The 27,172-nt window shown below is 37.8% G+C and overlaps 1 protein-coding gene across 1 annotated transcript in view; it reads left to right on the top strand.

Annotated features, from left to right (window-relative positions):
• Positions 1–23,844, top strand: part of LOC143626533 (G-type lectin S-receptor-like serine/threonine-protein kinase SD2-5) — a 50,016-nt gene extending 26,172 nt beyond the window's left edge. The window contains exon 2 of the mRNA XM_077096598.1: positions 21,493–23,844. Within this exon, the coding sequence (XP_076952713.1) occupies positions 21,493–23,844 (2,352 nt within the window). The remainder of the gene's footprint in view (positions 1–21,492) is intronic.
• The last annotated feature ends 3,328 nt before the right edge of the window (positions 23,845–27,172 follow it).

The raw sequence follows: 27,172 nt of genomic DNA, 5'->3' as shown, positions 1-27,172 counted from the left end.
ACGGATGATTACAATGATGGCCAGTGGTGGTATTTATGCCCACCGACAATTACAAACCTACCGTCGCAACGTTTTAACAAGCGACACATCACATCGTTTCTAATATCCTTAATTACAATATGTCCCCAAACTATATATTAATTACAATTTTGGCACTAACTACACTAACAAAGTTTATAACGAAGTTTAACTAATTTTTAATAAACTAACGAGATCTTTAACATGATCGTAATTAGAGTTTTTGTTATTCCAACAACTATTACGGATCATATCTTTATAATAATAAGTTATGGAACCCACATGGAGATGTGGGTTTTGTCCCAAGATTGTCTTCTGTATAGTTAAGTTTGGGACTCAAACCAGCCATCAGCCAACTATAGAACTATAGGGTTGACTTGACTTGTTAACAGATTGGGCCTTTTACTTAAGACAATGTTGATTTTTGTTGACTTCAAACACCCGAATTGAAACACAATTTCGTCATTTGAAGCATCGATTCGAGAAAATTTTACATCATCAACTCGTATCATTCTTCCATCAAAAGCACTAAACATTAATTTGAAATTCAAATAAAACTTAACTCTATTACTATTTTTTTAATGGAGATCTAATGATAAAAATAAATATAAAGGTGAGACTGTAGGTCCCAACGGGGGTGGATCTAACAACTATTCTTGAATCAACCAAACTCGATGCTAGCGGAATATCACACCGGGTCACCTTTGGTCTCGGATCTTGAGATTATTTTCGGTTTCGGTTTTAGAGAGAGAGGGAGAACTAAGAAAGAAAGATAACAATTGACAAAAAGCTTCTTTTCTCATGGCATGCTTCACTATCTATAGGAAACATGCATGAGATCTTTGCTTTATTTCCACATGCCCAATGGGCTTCTTTACAATTGGCCTTGGGCCCAATTACATATAAAAACAACATATGTAACACCCGTTAATTCCGGTTTCAAGAACTAAAGCTTGTAGAGTATGTATAACTCTCGGGACTTAACCGACGTTTCTCGAAAACCTTCACGTCATCCTGGTATGTTAAAGAACCTAACTTTTCCTTCCATTTTGCCTTACACTTGAATCTAGAGGGACTAGAGTGTAATATCTTATGTTATAACATGATCTAACCCTAGCCCCCTTGTGAAGCTGCGATCGGCAGAAGGAACAAAGAACAAGACCACCGATTTTCTTTTTTGCGGCCAACTTTAAGCCTTAGAACTTCAATTCAAGGTATGTACTACGATTCCCCAAGTCTTTTTCACGTTAATTGGTCCTCATATTGCGCGTATTGATCGAAAAACGTCTTGTTGTAGGCTAACCGGGTGGCTGCCCAGTTGAGTGTTTCCGGGGCTGTTTTGAGTGAGGTTTTCGCATCAAAATCCCACTAGGTATGACATGTACATCATATTATAATTTCATGGCCAATGGAGGTGTTTAGGTCGGTCAATCGATTTTAGTTCGCAAACTAGGGTTTATCGGGTGTAGAATTTCAAATTGTTGAGTTTGACGCATTAATTGATCGGATGACCGACCGAATCAGTTTGTGCAGCCCTAGGGGGGTTTAAGGGCTGTGGAAAAATTATTTTTTTGATGCTCGGGGCTGTTGTGGTTAGTGCTTCGTTAATCGAGTCGGCGGTGCACGAATTTTCGTTTAAATGTTAAAGTAAGAGTTGTAAAAAGGAACCGTCAACCCTATCAACTCGGGTGACATAATCTTGATGAATGAAAAGATTTAATATGGAATTTGGTCCATTTGGAGCTGATTCGTTTAACAAATGGTTTTAAGGTTTATTACACGCGCATTCGACCCGATTTGATTACCTTTGGGCCTTGGGCCAAGTGTTGGGCCTTGAGCCAAGTGTTGGGCCTTCGACCGAGTTGTTGGGCCTTGGGCAAAGTTTTTGGGCCTTGGGCCACGGGCCAAGTTGTTGGGCCTTGGGCCACGGGCCAAGTGTTGGGCCTTGGGCCAAGTTGGTGTGCCTCGAGCCAAAGTGTTGGGCTTGAACGGCCCATTAGGCAAGAGTGTTCTTACGGTCTAGTGTAGTAACGTGTTGTGTATAATTTAGAGGCCCTTGCTTGTGATTGTGCACTTAGGGATTTCCTAGCTCGTTGCAGGTGTTCGATTGATTTTTGGTGAGTTCATGATGCCCCCTTTTAACTCATTTTAAATTTTGGGCTAGCGTGCACACCTAAGTGTTTTCTTACATGATGAAATGTTTTAAACGATTTTATATAGGCTTGCTAGTATATGGTAGGCCTTGGGATGTTAAATATATATATATATATATATATATATATATATATATATATATATATATATATACACATTATTGCTTGGCCTATATTTGGCGATATTGTAGTCGTTTTGACTACTGATGTTGTGCATGCCTACTTTGTGTTTGCATGCACTGATGTTACGTGTTTGGGTTGTACGTTTGCTCGACCCTGATGTTATACGTGGATGTTATATATATATACTGTGATATATATAGAGATGTAATTAAAAGGATGTTTACATATACATTTTGTATATGTATGTATGAGGATGTTTAGTTCTCGGTAATGAGGACTTGATGGATGTACCCTTGTACTTTTTAAAACTTTTGGTTTGACTATCTTAACTATTACTACTGATGTTATTTACTTAAACTTAAACTCACTCAGCTCAAGCTGACTTTGTGTGCATGTTAGTGTGAGTTTCAGGTTAGGAAGAGGATGCCTTATCGCTTGGACGTGCATGAAGCTACTTGGATGGTGAAAGGCATACGGGATCTGAAGTTTTACTATTAAACATTTATTATTAAAAGTTTTTATTTAAAGATAACTATGTTGATTTTGGGCAATGTTCCCGGGTTTTGGGAACTTATTTTATTATTTATGTTTTCCGCTGAATTATACTCTGAGATGTTTGTTTTAATGAAAGAAACCGTTTTCAAGTTTAATTATTTTCTTAAGTGTTTTGCATGATTACCAACTGTGGGGTTCCCGGGGTTCGGGGCCTTACAACATAATAAGCCCAATACATAAAAACCAATACAAAAGACTTAATAAAACAAAATGGGACCTAACAATCTCCCTCTAGTCTTTAGTATTGGAAACCATCGGTATCATACTCCAAGCATTCGTCCTTAGAAAGTGGAAGTTCAACAAGTCTCTTGATGAACTTGTTGAATGCTTCAACAATCCGGTCTGTGTTATGATGACCAATGTCCTCGACGGTGCGCAAGGGTGAGTTGTAGAGCTTCAGAATGTCTTCCATGTGCAGACCCATCAGCTCGTGCTCGTCAAACACACGAATTTCGTGCATATTCCTATAGTGCAGTGTATGACGGCTTCACCCATAGTGTTGTCAAATTCCCAGCCAATAAAGTCTCGGAGAGTGTTTGGAATATAGGGTTCACCATGATAAATAATGTGACTGCCCTTTAGCGCCCTCTACCTCCACATTATGCGTGGCTGTCCGGTGGCTGGGTCGATCTCTCTCAGGTTCTTGAACTTTCGACCCTTATTTAGCTCAAAATCCTTATAATCCATTTTTGACTGATGATGCAAATGACGGGTGAACCAACCGTCCAAATTCTCATCATACTCCCCCGGACCCAAAGCTTTCGAAGATAATTGATATCAAGTTCCGGTAGCGAACTCAGCTCTTGATAGTTGATGTAGATGAGATCTCCGCTGTATCTTCTTATAGCCCAGCAACTGTTCTCCCGGTTGTATTTAGCATATACAATCAATGAATCATCGTGATAGGGGTAGTTGAGGGAGCGGGTACTGGCACGACTTGACACAATGTGAGTCTTCCGTTTCTTCTTCTGTGTTGCCTGTGACAAGTTGGCGGCTGGATCAACAACGGAACCACTTGCAGGTGCTTCAGAAGTGGCTTGAACATCAGCAGGTGGTGTGTCTGGATTAGGCGAGTAGTTGATGTAGAAATCATCTTCAGGTTCCTTAGCCGCATGAGATTGAACCGGTTCAAGAGTTTTCCTGGCTTCAATAAACTCGTCCATCACACTTGCAATATCACCTGTAGGAAACAACTCGTTATATAAATTCTCGATTCCTGCCTCATCTTCTCTTACATTCTTAGTTGCCTCGTATGCAGCAGGATCTTGATGTGTCTCTTGAGTATTTGGAGGTGATTAATTGTTACCTCCACCTCCACTGCCTGTTGTACCGTCCCCACTATCTCCACCGTCACTCCGTCATCATCATCACCATTGTCATCAAAACTATCGTGGACGTTATCATCCACATCATCATCTTCTTCCTCGTCATCATCATCACTCTCATCTTCATCATCACCTTCATAATCACCACCAGCTTGGGTTTGCAGTTGATCAACATGTGCAATCCCCAATCTGGTTTCAACAGTGCTTCCGGTTTCAACAGTGCTTCCTGCCTGGCCGACCTGTGGTGCAATATGACCCACAGTCGCCTTTTCTTCTGAAACACCAACTTATTCAACTCGCACGGCCACACTCGGACCTGTGGTAGGTTGGGATCCACCAATCTGTGCCACGGTGGTAGACTTCTTCCGAGTTCCAAAGACTGAATCAAGACGGGCCTCAAGCGTGGAAAAATCATCATCACGCATTCCTATAAGCTCAGAGGTCGCCTTGTATTTCTCCGTCATCTCCTCGTTTACTTTCAACTGGAGCTCATTCAGACGATCCTACTCAGCTATCTTTTCTTGAATAGCCTCTATCTCGGTTCTGAACTGTGTGTTTTCAGCAATGAGCATACCGAGAGAGGCAGATGAGGCCAACTGTCCCTCTAGCATAGACACTCTAGAGGTAGTCGCCTCCTTCTCAATATCCCACTTTGTCACCGTGTCATCAATCTTCTTGAATAAGCGTTCTTCAAGGATAGTGGCAGCAGGTAGGCTCTTTTCAAGTGTTTCCACTCTATCTCCTAGTCTAGAGTGGGTTGCCTTAGATTGGCGTTCTCCAGTGCTTCATGGTTAAGGAGCTCTTGTTGATTCTGAATTCGACCTTAGAGTTGATTGATCAAGGATCGTTGGCAGTCTATCAAAACATGATGCAACTCTCTTTGCTCTTCCAGGACCTCAACCCTTGTCACCAACTTCTCCTTCTCCTTGGCATCCTCCATCTACTTCTTCTTTTGAGTCTTTATGTACTCAAGTAACACACGCTCATGCTAAGCCCTCTTAGCATTTGATTTCTCTAGGGTGATGATCCTATCGAGGATAAGATCAGCATACACCGGAGGTGTCGAAGACTTTCCTTTGGCTATTGGTGTTGGTGAGAGGATAGTAGTTGGTGGTGTATCAGATAGGATGGGTGCTGATGTTGTTTGGAATGGAAGGGTAATGGATTGGGTAGGTAGTGATGAGGTTATAGAGGTGGGTGGTGTCAAGAACAGAGGTGTGTAGGGTTTTGGTTCTAAGTTTGATAATGTTGGTTGTGTGGGTGGAGAGGAAATAAGAGTTTGGCTGCATAGGCTTATTGATTTGATGGGTGAACTGAAGATGGGTGAGGTGAATGGTGAGGTTGTTAAGGGTTCGGTTTGTGTTGGTTGTTCAGGTGGTGTGGTTGTTTATGGTTGTGATTAAGGTGGGAAGGTGGTAGGTTTTCTAAGAAAGATGGCATTGGTTGGTCTTGTTGTGTGGGTGAGGGTTCAGGTGAGTAGTCTGGTGAGTCATGTAACAAGGTTTTGGTTGGTTTGGCTTTGGCTTTGATTCTGGTTTTGGGTTTCTTGTAAATTGGAACCTTAATCTTAGCTACATCTAGGTTTCTAAGGGTTTTAGCTAAGGTTTTGGGTGTAACTTTGTGTGGGTCAGGTTTAGAGGAAGGCTTACCTTTGGTGGAAAGCTTGACAACAAGCTTGGAAGACTTATGGGAATCGGCAAGTTTCTTCAACTGCTTCAAGGGCTGACGTTCCTCTTCCTCCTCTTCTTCAGCACCTTCAGCTCTACCCGAAGTACCACCAACAGAAGGCTTGTCGGCAGCCTTCCACTTGAGATCATGCTTAGCTTGGTTCGGTCTTCAGGTGCCTCAGCAGACGAGTCATCCTGCTCAGCTATAACCTTTGGCTTAGATGGAACAAGCTCTCCACTTTCTTCCTGAGCCTCATCCCCAGCAGGCTCAATTTCCTCAAACAAACCAAACTTGGGTCCCGGTCGTTCTCCTTGATACTGGTGATCCTTCCCTTTCGTACTCAACAAAATCCCGAAGATTGACTGCCTGATGGCATTGACATGGTAAGGCTCAGGCAAAGACTTCTTATCCTTAGCTTTCTTCTGAGCTGGCCTGGGTACCTTGGGAATCATATCATCCAATAACAACTGCACGAATCTTGGATACATTAGCCAAGTTGACTCATTTGTTGCGTTCACCAACATGCACAAGAACAACATCCGGGAATAATTGAACTTTTCCTGATGTGTCAGTGCATACATAATCCTTACCCAATCTGTACGCATGCTATCAAAACCGGCCCTCAAATCTGACAGACAATGAATCACCACATGAAGTAGAAATCTCCAATATGGTGGCAGATGTTTCTTTTCCAAACTCTTCCACTAAGTATCATATCCCATATCTGCCACAAACCCACTCAGCTTGGCCCTGTCACCTTTCTCATACACATAATCTGGCTCATCCTTGATCTTCAATTTACACCTGATGTCTCCCTCTGTAATCTTCAGTGTCTTTCCCGCCACCTTGGTGTTAATTGAAAGAGTCCTCTGCAGGCTATGCAAATGCCCAGAATTCTATAACCCACTTTGAGTAAATGGCTGAGTTAGCAGAAATGGCATACTCAAAGGGGTGACTGCCTTAGCCCCTTGATCATTGATGTAAACACCTTGTCTTTTCTGTCTTTTGGCTCCTCGAGAGGACAATGTAGGTTATATGCCTGAAATCAAACATCAAGATCATGAGAATCATCATCAAGTATAAATGAAAGACACAAGATGTATTAGCATATATATGTACTTATACCTCTATAATTATGTACATAAGTTGTTAGGTTAATTTTAGTTATACACATACTTATACTTGTTTATATACAAATTTGTTTTTATAAGTTAATAAGTTGATTTTAGTCTATTAAGAAGTTAACAAGTCTAATATATACAAAGGTTGTCAGTTCATAGAGTCTAAAAGTCAAACAGTCCACATAGGTCAAAACAGTCCAGTAACTTAGCAGTTTAACTTTCTTAAAACAGTCCACATAGATCAAAATTTCGCATGGACTCTTCACTGGCTTCGCATGGCTATGCGAAGCGAACTAGGTATCCCATTCGCTTCACATGATCCAAGCGAAGCGAAACAGAGGGGAACTCGCATCGCATCGCATGGTTTGAGCGAAGCGAAAAGGATTTTGATCTCGCTTCGCATGAGCCATGCGAAGCGAACTAGAAATGGAATTCGCATCGCATGATGGTGCGAAGCGAATAAGAAACATACTTCGCATCGCATGGTTGTGCGAAGCGAAGTAGATTTCCTATTCGTTCCGCATGATTCATGCGAAGCGAAAAACCTTTCCTTTGCGAAAACTCCCCAATGCGAAAAACTTTAACTTAGCCCTTTTTTATCCTTTTTGCTTTCCAAGTGGTCGCCTAGACTCGAATTGAAGATTTGGAAACTTTGGGACCTTAACCCTCTCTTTTACCCCTTCAATCAAACCCTAAAAGGTTTGAACAAACCCTAGAACTACAGACCGTTCGAAATCAAACCTAAAACTAACAACTAAAGATGATATTCATGATCCAAAGGCTTGATGACAATTGCATAGCATGATAGCAACACCAATTTGTAAGATCTACTACTAGATCTAGCCGACGATTCATATGAACCGCCGTCTAGATCTGAAAGAATCCAGAAATAAGATGATGAACAAGGACGATGATCTACCGTAGGTGTGGGTTCCATTTTGATGATCAAGTATGATAATCAAGGCTAGATCGATTGTGGATCTGATGAAATGTTAGGATTTTGAAGATAATATAGTGAGAGAAAGTGAGAGAGTTTGGTAAAGTAAAGTGGTGAATAGTGAAAGATATTTTAGGTGGCCCTTATATATAGGGTTAGCCTATCTCGCGATAAGGTTAAAATATCACGAGTATTCACCGAAAATACACTCTCAGTCGTCAGCCTTTAAAATTGTTTACGAACTCGAACCCGAAAAATATTTAACCACCGAATCCAAGCACTTGGTTGTTTTTTCAAATTTTCTTTTTTCGGTCCGTAATTGTTAACGTTTGCAAAAATGATCTCTTTAACAAAGTAAACAAAAATAAGACAAAAATAAATCAAAACTAAATTAAGAATAAAATGAAAATAAAAATTAAAATAAAAATTAAAATTAAAATTAAAATTAAAATTAAAATTAAAATTAAAATTAAAATTAAAATTAAAATTAAAATTAAAATAAAACATAAAATATTAAAATACCAAAGTAAGTGATATTTTAAAAAATAAAAACAAAACAAAATAAAATTTGAAGTTAAAAGAAAATTTTTTTAAAAAAAAATTAATTTACATAATTCTTTTCATTGATTAATTAATCAATTTATAAGAACGATCGCAACATGGAATCACATTGATTTGCAAAGTCCTAGATCGCGTTTCCATTTTGATATTATTGTGACATAAGTTCATCATTGATTGTACATATTGTCCACATGTTTAACTTGTTTAACTTGGCAAGTGCTTTGATGTCAAAGTGATACATTTGAGGTTCAATTAGGCACAGTACCTATGTGGTCCCCACTTAATCAGACATGTTACTAATTCCATCATATCTTGGGCCTAGTCTGTGTTGACATATCACCTCAACTTGACTTAAACCTTTCTTAGTTGATCAAGTATTCTTATTAACACATTTGACACTTTATCTTTGTACTCTTGACTCTTTGTACACTTGACTCGATCTAGAAAGATTAAAATAAAGCAAAGTTCAGGCCATAACAATCAGGTCGGATAATACCATATTATCGTGCAAAGAAAGTCCAAGGCTTGAACAAAAGAAAGAAAATAAAACAAAGTAGAAGACTCAGGGCCTTAACAATCAGGTCGGATAACACCATATTATCGCGCTGGAGAAAGTCCAAGGCTTGAATCAAAATCACTGAAGAAATAAAGTAGAAGTAAAATTCCTAGAACTGACTCTTTTTCTTGAATTTTCTTTTTCTTTTCTGGCTCTTTTGTTTTTCTTTTTCTTTTTCTTGCTTTTCTTGACTCAATAAAAATTAAAACTTGACACTGATTTTCATAAGGCAACTGTGATCAGGTAAAGAGAGGCTTGGGTATGGCATGTGTAATTACATTTGAACCTTCATGGATATGACTTTAACGGAATCATGCAACAGCATCATAAGTGTATAGCCATTAGTACCAGCAGGAATTTAGGTTTATATCACTCAACACTTACTTGTTTGTCAAGCCTATCTACAGATCTATGAGTGACCTTGCAGCCTTTTGATCTACTCTTTTCACGCGCTATGATAATTACATGCCAATGTACCATCACTTTCCATAAGGTCGGATCAAATTCTTGATTGAAAATTTTAAATATCTGACTCCCTCTAAACGGGGTAATTCTTTTTGAATTTTGTTAAATATTTCTTAAATAGGAGTTAAGATGAAATTAATATTATATATAAAAATAAAATCTTTTTGTTAAGTCAAGTGACTCGATTTTGTTTTTCCTGAAGTAAATTGAAAATCTTTTTGGCAAGTTAACATTAACTCATTTTCTCCCTCTAAAATTGTGACATATTTAAAAAATATTTACAATTTTAAAACAAAAGATAAAATTTACTCAAAAGAAATCATTCCCAAAGATTCAACGAGAAATAAAAATTAGGCACAACTGAAGGATTTTGTAAAGAGATCTGCAAAGTTAAAGTCATTATGGACCCTTTTTATGTTGACAAGCTTACGATCAAAACAATCACGAATAAAGTGTATTCGGATGTCGATGTGCTTTGTCTTTGAGTGCTGGACCGGGTTTTTATCAATCGCAATGGCAACCTCATTATCACATGTGATCATTGTATCATAGAAATTCAAACCGTAATCTAGCAACTGATGCTGGATCCAAATGACTTGGGAGCAGCAATTGGATGCGGTGATGTACTCGGCTTCAGTGGTTGAGGTGGACAAAGTGACTTGCTTCTTGCACTGCCATGAGATCAACCTGTCTGCCAGAAATTGGCATCCTCCCGATGTTGACTTTCGGTCTAAATTACATCCCCCATAATCACTGTCAGTGTAAGCATGAAGTTCGAAGGGGAACTCTTTTGGATACCAGAGTCCCAAACGAGGTCTTCCCTTCAAGTATCTGAAAATACGTTTGACAGCTGTCAAGTGAGATTCTCTTAGATCTGACTGATATCTGGCACACTGATAAACAGGGAACATGATGTTCGGTCTGCTTGTAGTGAGATACATCAGGGATCCAATCATAGACCTATATAGGTGTTGATCTACTGGCTTTCTTGATGGATCAGGAGCGAGAACAGATCGAGTAGCGATTGGTGTCATAAAGGCAGATGAGTCCTTGAATCCGAACTTCTGAACAATGTCATGGACATACTTTTCCTGATGAATCAAAGTCCCATCCTTCTTTTGTTCAACTTTTTAACCCAGGAAGAAAGTCATTTCTTCCAAAGAACTCATCTCAAATCACTGTTGCATGACCTCAGAAAACTCCTTGCACAGATTCTCATTCGTGGACCCGAAAATAATGTCATCAACATACACCTTAACCTTCTTAACAAAGAGAGTTTGATCGACAATTCCTCTTTTGTACCCATTCTTTACCAAACGGTCAGCCAGTGTGGCATACCAAGCACGAGGTGCTTGGTGAAGACCATAAAGTGCCTTGTCAAGATGATAAACATGATCAGGATGATCTGGGTCTTCAAAACCTGGAGGTTGGCTGACGTAGATTTCTTCTTTTACCTTTCCATACAAGAAAGCGGTCTTCACGTCCATTTGATATACTTTGAAGTTCATGTATGAGGCATAGGCCAAAAAGATACGAATAGCCTCTAATCTGGCCACAGGTGCATAAACTTCAACATAATCAAGTCCCTCACATTGCCAAAAGCCTTGCACAACAATCTGGGCTTTGTTTCTAATGATAACCCCCTTGTTGTCCTTTTTATTTCGGAACACCCACTTTGTTCCAATCGGTTTCTTATTTTCTGGTTTCTTTACTAGCCTCCAAACATTCAGCTTCTTGAACTGTAATAGTTCCTCTTGCATGGCTTCAACCCTGAAATTTTCTTTCAATGCGACTCGATAGTCTTTGGGTTCAACCTATGAAATAAAACAAGCAAAAAGACATCTGTTAATGTTGCCAGAAGTGTTGCGTGTTTGAATGCCAGCTGATGGATCTCCAATGATATTCTCAGTCGGATGTCGTCGGTGAATTGGCAATTGAGGAATTTGCTCGACATGCTCGACTGGTGTTGCTTCAAGCTCGATGGATAAGCTCACTATGGGAAGAAACACAGTAGACACATTGACAGGAGCATTAGGTTGAGGATCACTGGCACCTTCTTGTTGATCAACCAAATGTTCTTGAGCAATAGGAACCTCCCATAAGTTCTCATAAAATGGCACAACGATGGCTAGAACAGAAGTTGAGTCGGTGTTGCCAGAAGCTTCATTCTGCACATTTGCTTGATCAGTCTCCTCAGCAGATCCATGATTTTCTTCTTCAGAGAGAGGTGTAGGAACAAACTCAACTACACTTGGTTCTGCTGGGGGATTCATAGAATGATAAGTCTGGTCGTTTTCCACATTGTCGGCTGACGCATACGAATCGGTATCTGAATCGGAGGTGTCTTCGACAGTGGACATCTCAGTAGTATCTGTAGAAGGCTGCACTTCATTGATCGGGGTTGGTTTATTTGCCACGGGTGGAACATTTAGTACAGGTGCATGTGCAGCTACATGAACATCTTCCAGACCTCTCACTACGACACGCATCAATATTGACTGATCATCTTCAGATTGAACTGGAGTAGTCACAACAGTGGGAACAGATGAAACAACTGGTGTTACGTACATCCCTCGAAATTGCTTGAGCAGCCCTATATAATCAAACATCCAATCCGGATCAGTGTGTGCATCAACAGTATTCAATTCTTGCTAATCAATGTTGAACGATTTCAAGATTACTCTGGTTTTCATGTTGTAGACCCAATAAGCACTTTTGTCAGCAGCATAGCCCACAAAGTAGCACTTGTCTGCCTTCTCAGAAAATTTGGAAGTTGATACGGCATTTGTTTGGAGTACGGTGCACGGACAACCAAACGTTTTAAAGAAATTGACCCTTGGCTTCTTTCCATAGAAGACTTCACAAGGAGTCTTGTTCAATCTCTTATTAAGCAACACACGGTTCTGGGTAAAGCAAGCAGCATTGGTGGCTTCACCCCCGAAAAACAAAGGAAGTTTCGAGTATGACAACATTGTCCTTGCTGCTTCAACCAATGTACGGTTTCGTCTTTCAGTCACCCCATTTTGTTCGGGATTGTAAGGTGCGCTAAAATGACGAAGGATCCCTTTGTTGTGACAAAACTCGTTGACAATCTTGTTGCAGAATTCTGTTCCATTCTCACTTCTAATACACTTGACTCTTTTATCCGTTGGATTTTCCACCAAGACAATGAACCTGCGTAGAAACTGAGTTGTCTCATCCTTGTGCCCTAGAAGAAAAGTCCAACTGAAACGCGAGTAATCATCAGTAACAACCAGACAATAGGCTTTCGACCTATTGCCAAAGGTTGAATTGGACCAAAAAGATCCATGTGTAACAGTTGGAGAGTGGAGTTTATGGAATTGACAGTCTTGGGTTTATGAGGAAGTTTGTGTTGTTTTCATTTTGAGCAAGATAAACATTTTTCAACACAATGAAAAGACTTTAAAGGCAAACCCCTCACATGGTCACCTTTAACTAACTTATTCAAGTTCTTAAAGTTGACATGACCCAAACATCGATGCCATAAGGATGAGTCGTTCTCCGAGGCCTTGGACAGCAAGCAAGAAGCAGTACGCATTGAATAATTACTTCTCATCTCCAGAATGTAAGCATCATTGTGCCTCGGAGTACGCATCAAAACCCACTCATCCGGGACTTTAAAACCTGGTTTGAGAATAAGATACTCATTTTTTATAAAGAGGGTTGAGAAATCCTTATCATAGATTTGAGAGACACTGAGCAGATTGTGGTTGAGCTGTTCCACAACATTGACTTCATCAAACATCAATGTACCATTTGACACCTTGCCTTGTTTCGTTATTTCTCCACCTACATCACCAGCAAAGGAGACATGTCCGCCGTCGAATGGTTTCACATCAAATAGCAGGGACTCATCTCCAGTCATATGTCGGGTGCAGCCACTGTCCAAGTACCATATACTATTGACACGCCTTCTTGGCTCACCCTACACACGTGAACAGCTAGTTAGTAGATGGGTCCCGAGACTTGGTAGTCTCGGGAAGATTAAACAGAAAATCACCAAGTTTAATTTTATGATTCTTGAAAATATAATCTTTTGGAGAATCAGAATCTAAAGAGCAATCCCTCGAGGAACTTGAGTTATAACTTCCTCGGTTTTGGAAAGGTTTTTTGGATTGCCATCATTTTGGTTTGGGCTTAACCACAAAATCTTCTGGATTTTTCTTGCTGAAAACCTTTGAAGGGTTCTTGGGTTTTTCAGCTTCTGAACCCTTTGCTAACCTTTTTCTTTCTATTTGGGTCAGCCTAAATGGTTTCTTTGGTTTCTGTTCTTTCTTTGATTTTGAATCAGTCTCACTGGCAGAAGAGTGAGTTTGGAGAGTTATTTTCTTAGGTTTGGGATCAACCTTAGGAAATGCCTGACCAAACGCACTATTTAAATTTCTTTGTTGCTTGTGCCAGTTCTTGCAATGTCTTGCAAGATGTGACGAATTTCCACATACAACGCAACACTTTCTTTGGTTGCATTTATAGACTTCTTGTTCACTGAAGTATGTGTGATTTCACAAATAAGGTGATGTGGTCGGGTTAACATGTCTGTAACCAGATAATTATGATCATATGAACGTTGAGTAACAAAATAATTTGAATGCCTAGGTTTTTGTCGAGAGTAGTAATAGGTACTATCAAACTGATCATTATGTTGAGAACTTTTGTTGTAATTTGTATTTTGAGAAAATGGGGGTTTTCTTAGGTGGCATGTATTTACAGGATGTGCTTGGTTTTTCATTTTCAAAACTAGATTTTTGTTTTCTCAAATTCTCAATATGATGATCAGCTGACGAGCAGCTAGGACCAATCTGTTCATCAACCTTGTCTTCAATAGTTTCATCATAAACTGTTTCACAATCTGAATCAGATAAAGAACATTCATTTTCATTACAATCATTTTTACGACTTTCATCACTCGAACTTTCACAAAATACAAGATTAGATCCTGACTTTAAACTTCCTAACATCGATTCACACACTTTATTACAAACTGGATTGTTAATTGATTTGGTTAGATCCACACAAGATTCAAAACGTGGTTCTAACTCTCCCTTTTGCTTACAACCCAAGTTAACCTTCCCATTACATCACCTGCTTCACAAGACACATTGATGTTAGATTTATCAGATGGTAGGATTGGAGAAGCAGTTTGAAAAACAGGAGGGACAAATTTCACTGGTTTTGGCATTCTACCAATCTCATACATTTCTTCCTCAGGAGAAGTATTATAGCTAAAGTGGGGCAACCTGGTGTAATTGTTATTTAGAGGTGGTGGTACAGCAGTATAATCATACCCCAGCCCCACCTTTAACTTAGTACTTCTCTGGGCTCCAATAATATCATCCAATTTCTCAGATGATGTTTCAAATCTTTCGACTATCTTTTCTTGTTTCCTTTTATCAGAAGCATCAAGTTTCAAACCTTCAATTTCATCTTTTAATTTAGAAACTATGTTTTTATAGTATATTACTTCTTGTTTTGTTTGAAAAATTTTAAGTCTAATATTTGCTACATCATCACGATGAGTTTCAATCTTTTCAACGTAAATCTTGTCGGCTTTTACATGCTCAGCATTCAACTATCGAAGTTTTGAAATTTCTTTCAGGACTTCATCATGATTATGTCTATAAAATTTAACCTTGTTTATGCAAACTTGAGAACATAAATTGCTGTATACCTCATCAGCATGTGATGCATGTGAACTTGCAGCCGAAGATGAAGACGCTTCGTTGTTTGAAGAAAAAGCCATTCCTGCCATGTTGAGAGGATCCTGCAGCTCCTGAAATTGGTCATCCCAATCTGTATGGACCTCTGTTTGAGAGACAAGGGCTCTTGAGTTTGAGCTTGAGCTTTGATTTCCCTTGTGTGGATGATTTCCAATTCTTAGAACCAAAGTGCTTGGCTTTTGTACCTCATACTTCTTTCCAGCTGACTTGCCATTTTCCTCATCAGTCACCTCTGTCACACAAATGTCATTTGCTGGTTTGGGAGGATTGGTGCATTCTCTTGAAAAGTGGCCCATCTCAGCACAGTTATAACACTGAAGTTTCTCTTTATCAAAACCAATCCTTTTCCTGTTAGAGTCCTTAAAACTGTCTTTTCCATAAGTTTTCATGAAGTTTGTAGCTCTGTGTACTGCCATAGCCATTTGATATTTGATGTCCATCTTCTCGAGATCCTTATTGTTGATGTCCTTTAGATCTCCTTGCTCAAATTGTGGTGGCAACAAATTTCCTTGCAGCAACTCTTCATGACTTGTTAAGAACGCTTGAACCAATGCTACATTGGAGTCATTCAGCAGAGGAAGTGCTTCACAGCTGGAGCTTTGACTTTGCTGAGTTTTTGAAGAAGAGGTAATCCCATGGGCTTTCAAGGCTTGTTCAACTGCACTATCAACTGGCTTCTAATATGAGCTTGAACCAGATGACACAAACTGATTGCCAGTTGAGATAAATTCTGTTTTCTGTGGTGGCACATCTGAAGAGTACTTTGGAGTGTTTATTGGATACATGTTTTGCTGAGTTTTGCTTATGAAAGCAGTAGGCATTGATGATGCAGTATTCATCCCAGCTTGATTAAGAGAACTTATATGCATGGTTGTTCATCCTCATTTTCTCATCCATTTCAAATGACTTGATAGTGGATATCAAATAAGTATTTGAAATGGCATTCAAGTTGGTAGTTCTCTTTATTGTCACAGTGTTGGTACTCCAGCTATACAACAAAGAGTTCATCAATTTGTGGTTGATTTCAGAATTCATGATGTTGACACTAGCAATTCTGATTCTTACTAACATCTTTTCAAATCTTTTTATTAAGTTCCCCACACTTTCACCTTGACGATAGTTAAACATGTTGAACTCTTCTTTCAATAGGGCCTTCTTATTTTCCTTTATCTCAGCATTTCCTTCAACCTTTTCAACCAGTGCATCCCACAATCCCTTGGCAGTTGTGTGTTCACGTAGAGTCTCAGTAATTTCATTAGAAAGACAGACAGTTAGAGTGAGGTATGCTTTCTTGTCTTGCTCTATCAAGGTCCTATCATTTTGATCATAACTTTCAACGGGTTTTGGTTGTTCCCCATTAGGAGTGACTGTCATGGGAACATGAGGACCTATTTCAAAACTTCTCATCAACTCAAAATCAGTCAAAGAGATAAAGTTCATGAACCTCCACTTAAAGTCAGCAAAGTTGTCATCTAATGTCATGAATTTTGGAGGTTTTGTATTGGTTTCCACTTGATTCTCAAGCAACAAGTACCCCTTCAATAACTCAGAATCAGTACTAGCCATGATTCCAACAGTTTCAAACACCAAAAGTCTTCAAATAGATGAGTTTTTCACCAACCAGGACTAAAAATTCGCATAGGATGCGAAGCGAAATTGTTATGCGAAGTGAAAACTTGGATGCGAAGCAAAATAGATGATGTGAAGCGAACTTTGTGCGAAGCAAAACTTGGTGCATGCGAAGCGAAGTAGTTGATGCGAAGCGAAACAGTTAAGCGATGCGAAACTTTCGAGCAAAGCGAAAAAGTTATGCGAAGCGAAAATGTTCAGCTGGAAGCAATATTTCTAGGGATCTGTTCACCTAACTTGTCAGTTTTAGTCAAAAGTTAGTACACCAACTTTTCAAGTACATGCTGTAGGGCCAATATTATATATTGTTTTTAGGATTGTATATGTCGTTTTATTTTGCTTTTAGTCGGTGTAGTATGTACTCGGTATGTTTGTTTTGTACGTTTATTTTGTAAGTATTGGAGAAATAGGAACCCTATAAAAGGGTCACTCAACCCATTTCTCCACACAACTCCAACCCTTTCCAACTCTTTCACAACTCTTGGAAATAAAAAGAATTTCTCTCTCTCTATCTTCTTTTTCTTTCTTTCAAGCAAATAAACCAAACAAACAAAGATCCGAGATCCGAGTGTCGTTGGTGATTTCCGCTAACCAACAACATGGATTGATCCGAGTCAAGTCTTGAGATCCATTTAGAGGACCTACAAGTGGTATCAAAGCTTTCGGCTCGACTTTTTGTTGGATTTGAGGTTGATTTCGTGTTACTCATCTCTTTTGGAGTCCCTTACACCTTGGAAATACACGAGAATCACCAAATCTAAGTTTTTAGTGTTTTAAGTTTTTGTGTAAGAGCTCAGATTCGGCTTAAAAACTCAGATCTAGGCCGATTTATTGATTTTTAGACTAAAGTCTTTTTGACTTTTTGGAAGTTTGGGTGTTATATTCTCAAAAAAAAATCACATTGGGTGCTCTAGCAGTCGCTTCCGAGGTACTGTAGCAATCGCGCGGGGGGGGGGGGGGGTACTATAGCAATCGCTTCGCACGAGGTACTATAGCAATCGCTTCGCACAGGTACTGTAGCAAATCGTTTCGCTTTGCACGGGGGTACTGTAGCAATCGTTTCGCTTCACACGGGTGCTGTAGCAACTCATGCTAAACACTGTAGCGACTCATGCGAAACACTGTAGCGACTCGGCACTGTAGCACCTCGGTACTGTAGCAAAAAAAACAAAAAAAAACCTTAAATTCTTTTTCTCTTTCAAAAAAAATGAAAAATCAAGAAAAAGAGTCTTCTAGGATATTAATTCTGCTTTATTTCTTCATTTATTTTGATTCAAGCCTTGGACTTTCTCTGTTTGTAGTCATACAAGACCTGATTGTTAAGGCCCTGAATCTTCTACTTTATTTTAACTTTTCTAGATCGAGTCAAGTGTGCAAAGCACAAAATGTCGAGTGTACAAAGTACAAAGTGTCAAGTATGTTAATAAGAGTACTGTGATCAACTAAGAAAGGTTTAAGTCAAGTTGAGGTGATATGTCAACACAAAGTAAGCCCGAGATATGATGGAATCAGTAACATGTCTGATTAAGTGGGGACCACATAAGCACCGTGCCTAATTGTACTTTAAACGTATCATATTGGCATCAAAACACTTATCAGGTTAAACAAATGGACGATATCTACAGTCGGTGATGAAATTGTGACATAATAATATCAAAATGGAAACGCGATCTAGGGCTTTGCAAATCAATATGATTCCATGTTGTGATCTTTCTCACAAAAATATTAAAATCATTAGAAAATTTTGTAAATATTATTGATATATAATATTAATTTCATCTTTACTCCTATCTTTTATTATTTATTTTGATTATGTTTTATTTTAGTTTCAACTTCAAAATGTTATGTATATATTTTCGCTATTTTAAAATATATGAAAATGCCAAAAAGATTTTAAGTTTTATTATGTTCGTACATATTTTATTAAACTTTGTTTCATTCAAAATCATGTGTTTTGTTGTTAAGGTCGTTCATGCAAAGTTCGTTGGAAATCTGGGACTTAAACAAATCATTTACAAGTTGAGGGACTAAAATTAGGAGGGCCTATGAACGATTTCTTCTTGACCCTCGAGAGGGTCTGTGAACGTATCTTATTTGTTCTAAGTTTTGTGCAAGTGTACATAGACAGGTAGATCAAGATCATGTCTGCTCAGAGTTGCAGATGTAGAAACGCTTAAAAGAAAAGAGAACGTGAAAGTTAGTGATTGAACCTAAAGATGAACTGATTGTTTCTGAAGACAAGGAAAGAAACCACTCAGCTCAAGAAAGTCAACAAAAGAAAATTAGATGTCGAGCCTCTCGCATCTGATGTTTCTAAAATTTGCTGATGCCGATCCTTCCCAGAAAATAAGATTGAAGTTCAAGTCTACAAGACTAGAAAATAAAGAATTGTTCAAGATCCAATCTTGTTCAAGATCCTGGATCAAGAAAAGTACTAAGTTTCAAGAAATAAAGACGAAGCAAAGAACTTGACGAAGGTTCCTCGACATACTCAATCCTAGAGGGAGATTGTAGGGCCAATATTATATATTGTTTTTAGGATTGTATATGTCGTTTTATTTTGCTTTTAGCCGGTGTAGTACGTACTCGGTACGTTTGTTTTGTACGTTGTTTTGTAAGTATTGGAGAAATGGGGACCCTATAAAAGGGTCACTCAACCCATTTCTCCACACAACTCCAACCCTTTCGAACTCTTTCACAACTCTTGGAAATAAAAAGTTCTCTCTCCACTTCTCCTTTTTCTCTCTTTTACATAAACAAACTAAGATCCGAGATCCGAGTGTCGTTGGTGATTTCCGCTAACCAACAACACGGATTGATCCGAGTCAAGTCTTGAGATCCATCTAGAGGACCTACACATGCGAATGCGAGATTTTTAAACACTTCATTTTTTAGCAAATTTCAAACCCGATTTCAAGAGTTTTAGCTACTTTTGAGCCTATGATCTTCACCAAGAACACATTTAAACCATTTTGTGCAACTTATGAACCCGAATCTTTTTGTGTTTTTTTTCTTTGCAAGAACACTTTCTTTTCACTTTCTCAAGATCTAAACCCAAGGTTGTGATCCAAAAACCTCAACTAGTGAGCCAAAGCTCTAATACCAATTGTAGGTCCCAACGGGGGTGGATCTAACAACTATTCTTGGATCAACCAAACTCGATGCTAGCGGAATATCACACCGGGACACCTTTGGTCTCGGATCTTGAGATTATTTTCGGTTTCGGTTTTATAGAGAGAGAGAACTAAGAAAGAAAGATAACAATTGACAAAAAGCTTCTTTTCTCATCGCATGCTTCCCTATTTATAGGAAGCATGCATGAGATCTTTGTATTATTTCCACATGCCTAATGGGTTTCTTTACATATAAACAACATAATAAGCCCAATACATAAAAACCAATACAAAAGACTTAATAAAACAAAACGGGACCTAACAGAGACTGATTCTCAGGCGGGAATGCATGATTATTATCGGTCAATTTCAAAAAAGATGTTAAAATCTAATTTTCCATTAATAAATAGGTGCGTTGAGTTTTATGATCTTCTGTAGACTTTTGAGATATTTTTCTTACCTTTGTGATTTTATGCATCTTTTTTTGTATTTTTGTGTACCTTTCTATTTTTCTTTATTTATTATTTAATATTAAAAAAAGCTATTACATGTTTTTATTGGGATGTGATTTCATACACCACCCACATGGTGGCTCTACATGTCTATACGGATTGTATAAGACTATACGGGCCCCGTATAGACCATGCATGACTGACAACTATATGGAGGGGACGCAATAAAACAACTTTTTTAGGTCCTATACGAGCTATATAGGTACACAAAAGTAGGGCCTGAAAAATAATAAATAAAGAAAAATAGAAAGGTACACAAAATTTCAAAAAAAAAAAGGTTAAAATCTAATTTTCCATTAATAAATAGTTGTGTTGAGTTTTATGATATTCTGTAGACTTTTGAGATATTTTTCGTACTATATGGCCCCGTATAGGCCACGCATGACTGGCAAGTGTATGGGGACACACAAAACAACTTTTTCATGTCCTACACGAGCTGTATAGCTCTTTAACAACTCAGGTCTTATACAACTTGTATAACCGTATACGAACAATATGTGCGAAATATGATGTGTGAAGTATGAGGATCCTATGCCTTTTTATTACGTTAAAACATTTTTGTAGTTGGTGTTTAACTTTGCTATAGTTTTATTATTTTTGTTATTTTTTAAATTAGACATGCCAACGGTTTTTAAGAACCGGACAAGTTAAGTTTGTAGAAAAACTAGTTGAATTTTTCTTTATAGCTGTGAAGAAAATAGAATGGGGTTTGTGAAACATTAATTAGATATGAAGTTCTTCTAACTGAAACTTGTGGTTGGTCCAACACGGTAGGTAAGCTTGGCTCAAACTGCAACTTGTGGCCAGTCCAACACGTTATGCTTGGCTCAAATTGTCAAATATAGCATTGAATGGACATGTAACTATTGGGTATTTACTGAATTGACTTGTAACATGCATATAGAGTAGTTTTCATTTTTATACATAGGCTCTTGATCAGTGTTCATCATCAGTCATGAGGGTTGCTAGTTTCTTTTTTGGCATTTTTTTAATTCTCATGTTCGCACCCATTGCCGAGTCACATCCAACAGCAAATCTTTCCACTATGTGGACAACCAATCACTCGGTTGTCAAACCCATTCTTCGTAGGAAAGCCACTGGAGCTCAATTCACTTGTGGCTTTTATTGTGAAGAAGATTGTACCTCTTACATCTTTGCCATATTCATTTCTCCAATAACCAATTCCCTTGGGCAATATAGAACCGTATGGTCAGCCAACCGAGACTATCCTGTCCAGAAGGATGCGATATTGAATTTCACTGCGGCCGGAGAGTTGGTCCTAAAGGATGTAGATGGAAGCATAGCTTGGACCACGAACAATGCAGGAAAATCTGTTGCTGGCATGAACCTAACTGATACCGGAAACCTGGTGTTGTTCGATGACCAGAATTCGATAGTTTGGCAATCTTTTGATTATCCAACAAACTCTTTGTTACATGGCCAAAAGTTGTTTACTGGTCAAAAACTGATATCTAGTGTAACCAATTCGTTGCGTCACAAGGATATGTATTCTCTTCAAGTCACAAATAAAGGTTTGTTTGCTTATGTTGAATCAAACCCACCTCAAGTCTATTACAGTTGGTTGGTCAATGGAAATGATACAAAGAAGAGAAGAAGATACCTGAGGTTCTTGAATGGGAGTTTGTCATTCTTCATAAATTCTTCTGAGCCAAGTGATCCTGATGGTGTTATTGGCATACCTCCAGCATCATCAACTCAGTATTTGAAACTAAAGAGAAATGGGCATTTGAAAGTGCATGAATGGAATTTTGAAGTATTGACAACATCAACCGATCTTACTGAAAATATGCTTGATGAGTGTAGTTATCCCTTGATTTGTGGACGAAATTCCATTTGCTCGACTGATGAACAATGTAGTTGTCCCAGCAAAGAATATTTTAGGCGAGTGAATGATCGCAAACCCAATCTGGGTTGCTCAGAAATTACTCCACTCACATGTAATTCTACAAAAGATCAAGATTTTATTACACTTGAGAACGTCAAATACTTCACCTCTACTGCCGACATGGAGTGGGTGAGTATGGAGACTTGCAAACAAGCATGTCTAAACAATTGCTCATGCAAAGCAGCTTTTTTTCAGTATTTTTCAAATGCTTCAAGTGGAGAATGTTTTTTAACATCGGAGATATTTACAATGAGGACTGTTAACCCACATGATATTAATGCTTTAGCTTTCTTAAAAGTCCAGATTGTTAGATCACATCATTTTGCAACAATTATAGGATCTACGATTGGAAGTTTTACCCTTTTGCTCGTTGTGGCCATTGGGGTCATTATGTACATAGTCCACAAGCGAAAAAGGGACGCTGAAATGGAGGAAGAGTATTTAGATCAAGTTTCAGGATTGCCAAATCGGTTTTCTTATAAAGAACTGAAAACTGCAACAGAGAATTTTAGTAAAAAACTTGGTGAAGGAGGATATGGATCAGTTTTCGAAGGGACTTTAGGAGATCACACCAAGATTGCAGTAAAATGTCTTAAATGTCTTGAAGGTCTCACACACATTGAGAAATCATTCCTAGCTGAGGTTCAATCTATTGGTAGTATTCATCATGTGAATTTGGTTAGATTTAGAGGATTTTGTACATGGAAATCACGACGATTTCTTGTGTATGACTTCATGAGTAATGGGTCATTAGATCGGTGGATTTACCATGGAGTTCGGGAGCGCATACTTGAATGGGAACATAGAAAGAATATTATTCTTGATATAGCTAAAGGTTTAGCATATCTCCATGAAGAATGCAGGCAAAAAATTGTGCATCTTGATATTAAGCCGCAAAACATACTTCTAGACAACAATTTCAATGCCAAAGTATCTGACTTTGGGTTGTCTAAGCTCATTGACAAAAGTAAAACCGAAGTGATGAGTACCGTAAAAGGAACACCTGGCTATATCGCTCCAGAATGGCGGAGCTCAATCATCACTGAAAAGTTGGATGTATATAGCTTTGGGATTGTTCTTTTGGAGATATTATGTGGCAGGAAAATATTCGATAAATCTCAGCCAGAAGAAAGCTGGTACTTGCTCGTTGTTTTACAGAAATGCTGTGAGCAAGGAACGTTGTTAGATATGGTGGACACACACAGCGAAGATATGCAGGTACACAAAACTGAAGTAGTGGAGATGATGAAAGTGGCTTCGTGGTGTTTACAAACAAATTTTAAGCAAAGACCTTCAATGTCCTCGGTGGTTAAGGTGTTGGAAGGAGGAATGACTGTCGAATCAAACTTAGATTACACCTTCACAGATCTAGGAATTCAGGAAATAAGGATTCAGGAACCAGCAGTTGGAGACGAGAAAGATTTCACACGCTTGTCATCATCTCTTCTGTCAGGGCCAAGATAAGTAGCCATGAGGTTCTCGTGGATCATTTCTACAGTCTTTTTTGATGTTTATTTAATAATTTTTCAGATATGGTATTCTTTTCTTATTTTTATATTTAAAGATCAAATGGTGATTTGGCGGTACCACATCTATGATCAATCAACAGTTACCCCTTTTTTACTTGATCCAACTAGTATTTGTACTCTTGTAGAAACCAAAGATGTTTAGTTTGTTACTGTTGCTGGAATAAGTCATATCTTTATGATAATGAGCTATGGAATAAGATGTTGGCAACCGTTGAAGTAGTAGCCTTTGGGTCATTTAACTTAGATTGATGGTAGTTTGTCAGGAGCTTATTTGACTTTCTGGTTCATATAAGCAGTATATGACAATGAAAAGATTATCTGTTGTCCCATTACCTCATTAGCTGTTTTGAGTTTTTGATAGGGGCAACAACTGTTGATATTACCCGAAACACCACACGAACCCGACATGAAAAAAAAGGTTTTGGGTTAACAAACACGACCCATTTAAAAAACAGATTGTGTTCGGGCTGACCACGTTAACATGACCCGTCTAAAATACGGGTCGGGTTTGGGTTGACCCATATAAAAATGGGTTGACCCGTACAAGTAATTAAAACTAAACTAACTTTTATAATTTTATATATATATATATATATATTTGCTTTTTCCATTTTCCGAATATACTCTTGCAATTATTTTTAAAAATTAAAAAATCATATTACTCATTTTCTCTACAAACTCTAAATTATATCTATTTTATTTTTAAAAAAATCTTTTACAATTTTTGGTAAATGGGTCAAACTTGTCGTTTTCGGGTTTGTACCTCAAATGAGTTGTCACTCAACTATAGTGTTGACTTGACTTGACCTGATATGATAACTGATTGTCTATAACATAGCAGGATGCTAAACAAACTAGCTAAACATCTTGTATGCACTTGAAAATTTAAAAAAAAAAAACCTTCTTGAAATTTCTATCTTACACCTTGCAATCCTACTCCCAATTCATATATTTGTTCAACTTAGTATTAAAACACTTGATCAACCAGAAAATTTACAGAAAAACAAGTGATTAGAAAACATGATACAAAGACCATTATGTACAGACATTTTAATGCCGCTAGGCTACAAGCAGTCAAGCCTTTGGTAAAATCGGAATAACTTCTTAAAGGGGGGTCAAGTCAGAACGTAGAAAAATAGTCTTCTTTCCAAGCAACGGATATTGGGAGTTTTAGTAACTCAAAATGTTGATTTTATGAAAATGCCCATAAAAGGGCATTTTGGTTTAGGATGAAGTGATGCAATAAAATTAAGCAAAAGAATTATAGATGTAATCGGCTCAGATTTCTCATTGAATTCATAAGAATTGGTTACAGAAAGATATGTGACTAGAAAACATGCTACAAAGAGAATGGAGATGGGAAATCAGAATCGTTCACACACTCAAGTTCATTCATGCCCTTCATCGTCTTCTACCCGTGCTTATATTATGATGTGATTGTTCACTCCATCAATTTTACTTCTTGGGCTTTTACTGACACCTGAATGGGTTGTTTAGCTGGGTCTATTGTGGTGCTATAGATGTCAAGTGAGTATTGTTTTTAAAGAAAATATCCGGACCCGTATCTAGAACCGGGTATTAAAAAAACCCAATTTATACGTCTCTGGATTAGTCTAAATGACTAATTTTGAACCTAAATTTCCAAAAAAAAAAATTCCAATTAAACCTAATCAAATGAATAGCGGATGTATATATAAGTTACATTTAGAAACACTGAAATGTGAAGTTTTATAAGTTTTTTTTAGCGTGTCAACGAGTCAAAATATCAACGGTTATATTATGATTCAATAAAAGGATGATTGGCTTCAAATGAGTCAACTATAGCACTGAGTTGACTTTTAACATAGGTTCTTCAGTGTTCTTCAGTGTTCGTTGAATAATGCATTAAATCTCCATAGGTTCTTCGGTGTTCGTTGAGTCATGAAGATTTCAACCCCTGTAACCCCTCAAATTTGCCAACATGAAGAAGAGGGTTCTAACGTTTAATTCATTGTAGCTTTTAAATATGTAATGTTTAAATAATTTAAAATTTTGACCGGGTAATGTAACATTTAAATATATCAAACAATATGTTAAATAATACTTACTATTCTTAAATATATTATAACTGTTTACACAATATTAAACACAAAATTAGTTATTAAAATATATAAGGAGTGCTCATGTACATTTTAATCTTAACATGAGAACTTAGGAAATAATACCAATTTATAAAAAATGAGAACGTAAGAAACAATACCAACTAAAATATCAATCTACATAAACAATGATTTATAATAACAAAGAAAAAAAACCTAAAAATTACAACAAAAGAATCAAAATAAAAAACAAAATAATAACAGCAAATATCAGCAAATACTTATAATAGCAAAAGAAAAAAATCTAATAATAACAACAAAATATAAATAAACACATACTTATAACGTCTCATAATCAAAAATTAACAAATACGAACAAAAATAACAACAAACACCTATAAAAATAAACCTAATAATAGCAGCAAATTGGTTCTCACTATTTTCATATTAAGAATAAAATGTATTTGATCATGTTTCTAAAATATATAAATTGGTTATGAGATATAAATGGAAAGCTAAGTGATGATATGGACATATAAAATGGTTCGTTATGCTTTCCAATGCTAAAATTTGTGTTATTTTGCAATTCACCACAGGCTATCAACGATGGCAAGATAGTGTAGGTCCCTATTCGGGTGGATCTAACAACGTCTTTGGATCAACCTAACTTAGTGCTAGCGGAAATCACACTAAGCAACCAAGAGGTCTTGGATCTTGAGGTTATGTTCGGGTAAAGAAAAGTGAGTGAGTGAGAGAAGGCCGAGAGAAGAGAATGTTGGAGAGATGGAATTTTTCGCAAAAAGGTTATTTCTCTCATGTCGTGCTCCCTATTTATAGGGAGGCATGCATGAGATGCATGATTTATATTCATTAAGGCCCAATGGGCTTCTTTACAAAGAACCGTGGCCCAATACATACAAAATGGCCAATCGGCTCCAAACACATAACTGAACCAATACAAAAGACTAAGACATACAAAACGGGACCTAACAATCTCCCTCTAGTCTTTAGTATTGGAACCCGTCGGTGTCGTAGACCAAGCATTCGTCCTCGGATAGTGGAAGTTCAACAAGCCTACGCACGAACTTGTTGAAGGCTTCAATTATCCGGTCTGTATTCTAACGTCCCAAGTCCTCGACGGTTCCTAGTGGCTTGTTGTAGAGCTTCTTCACATCCTCAATGTGT

This window comes from Bidens hawaiensis, unplaced genomic scaffold (assembly GCF_021521415.1).
Source record: "Bidens hawaiensis isolate Kalapana, Puna unplaced genomic scaffold, B.hawaiensis_p1.1 tig00004412_1, whole genome shotgun sequence".
NCBI classification, from domain to species: Eukaryota; Viridiplantae; Streptophyta; class Magnoliopsida; order Asterales; family Asteraceae; genus Bidens; species Bidens hawaiensis.
The sequence above is the reverse complement of the archived record's forward strand: the minus strand, read 5'-3'. Positions and strand labels throughout refer to the sequence as shown.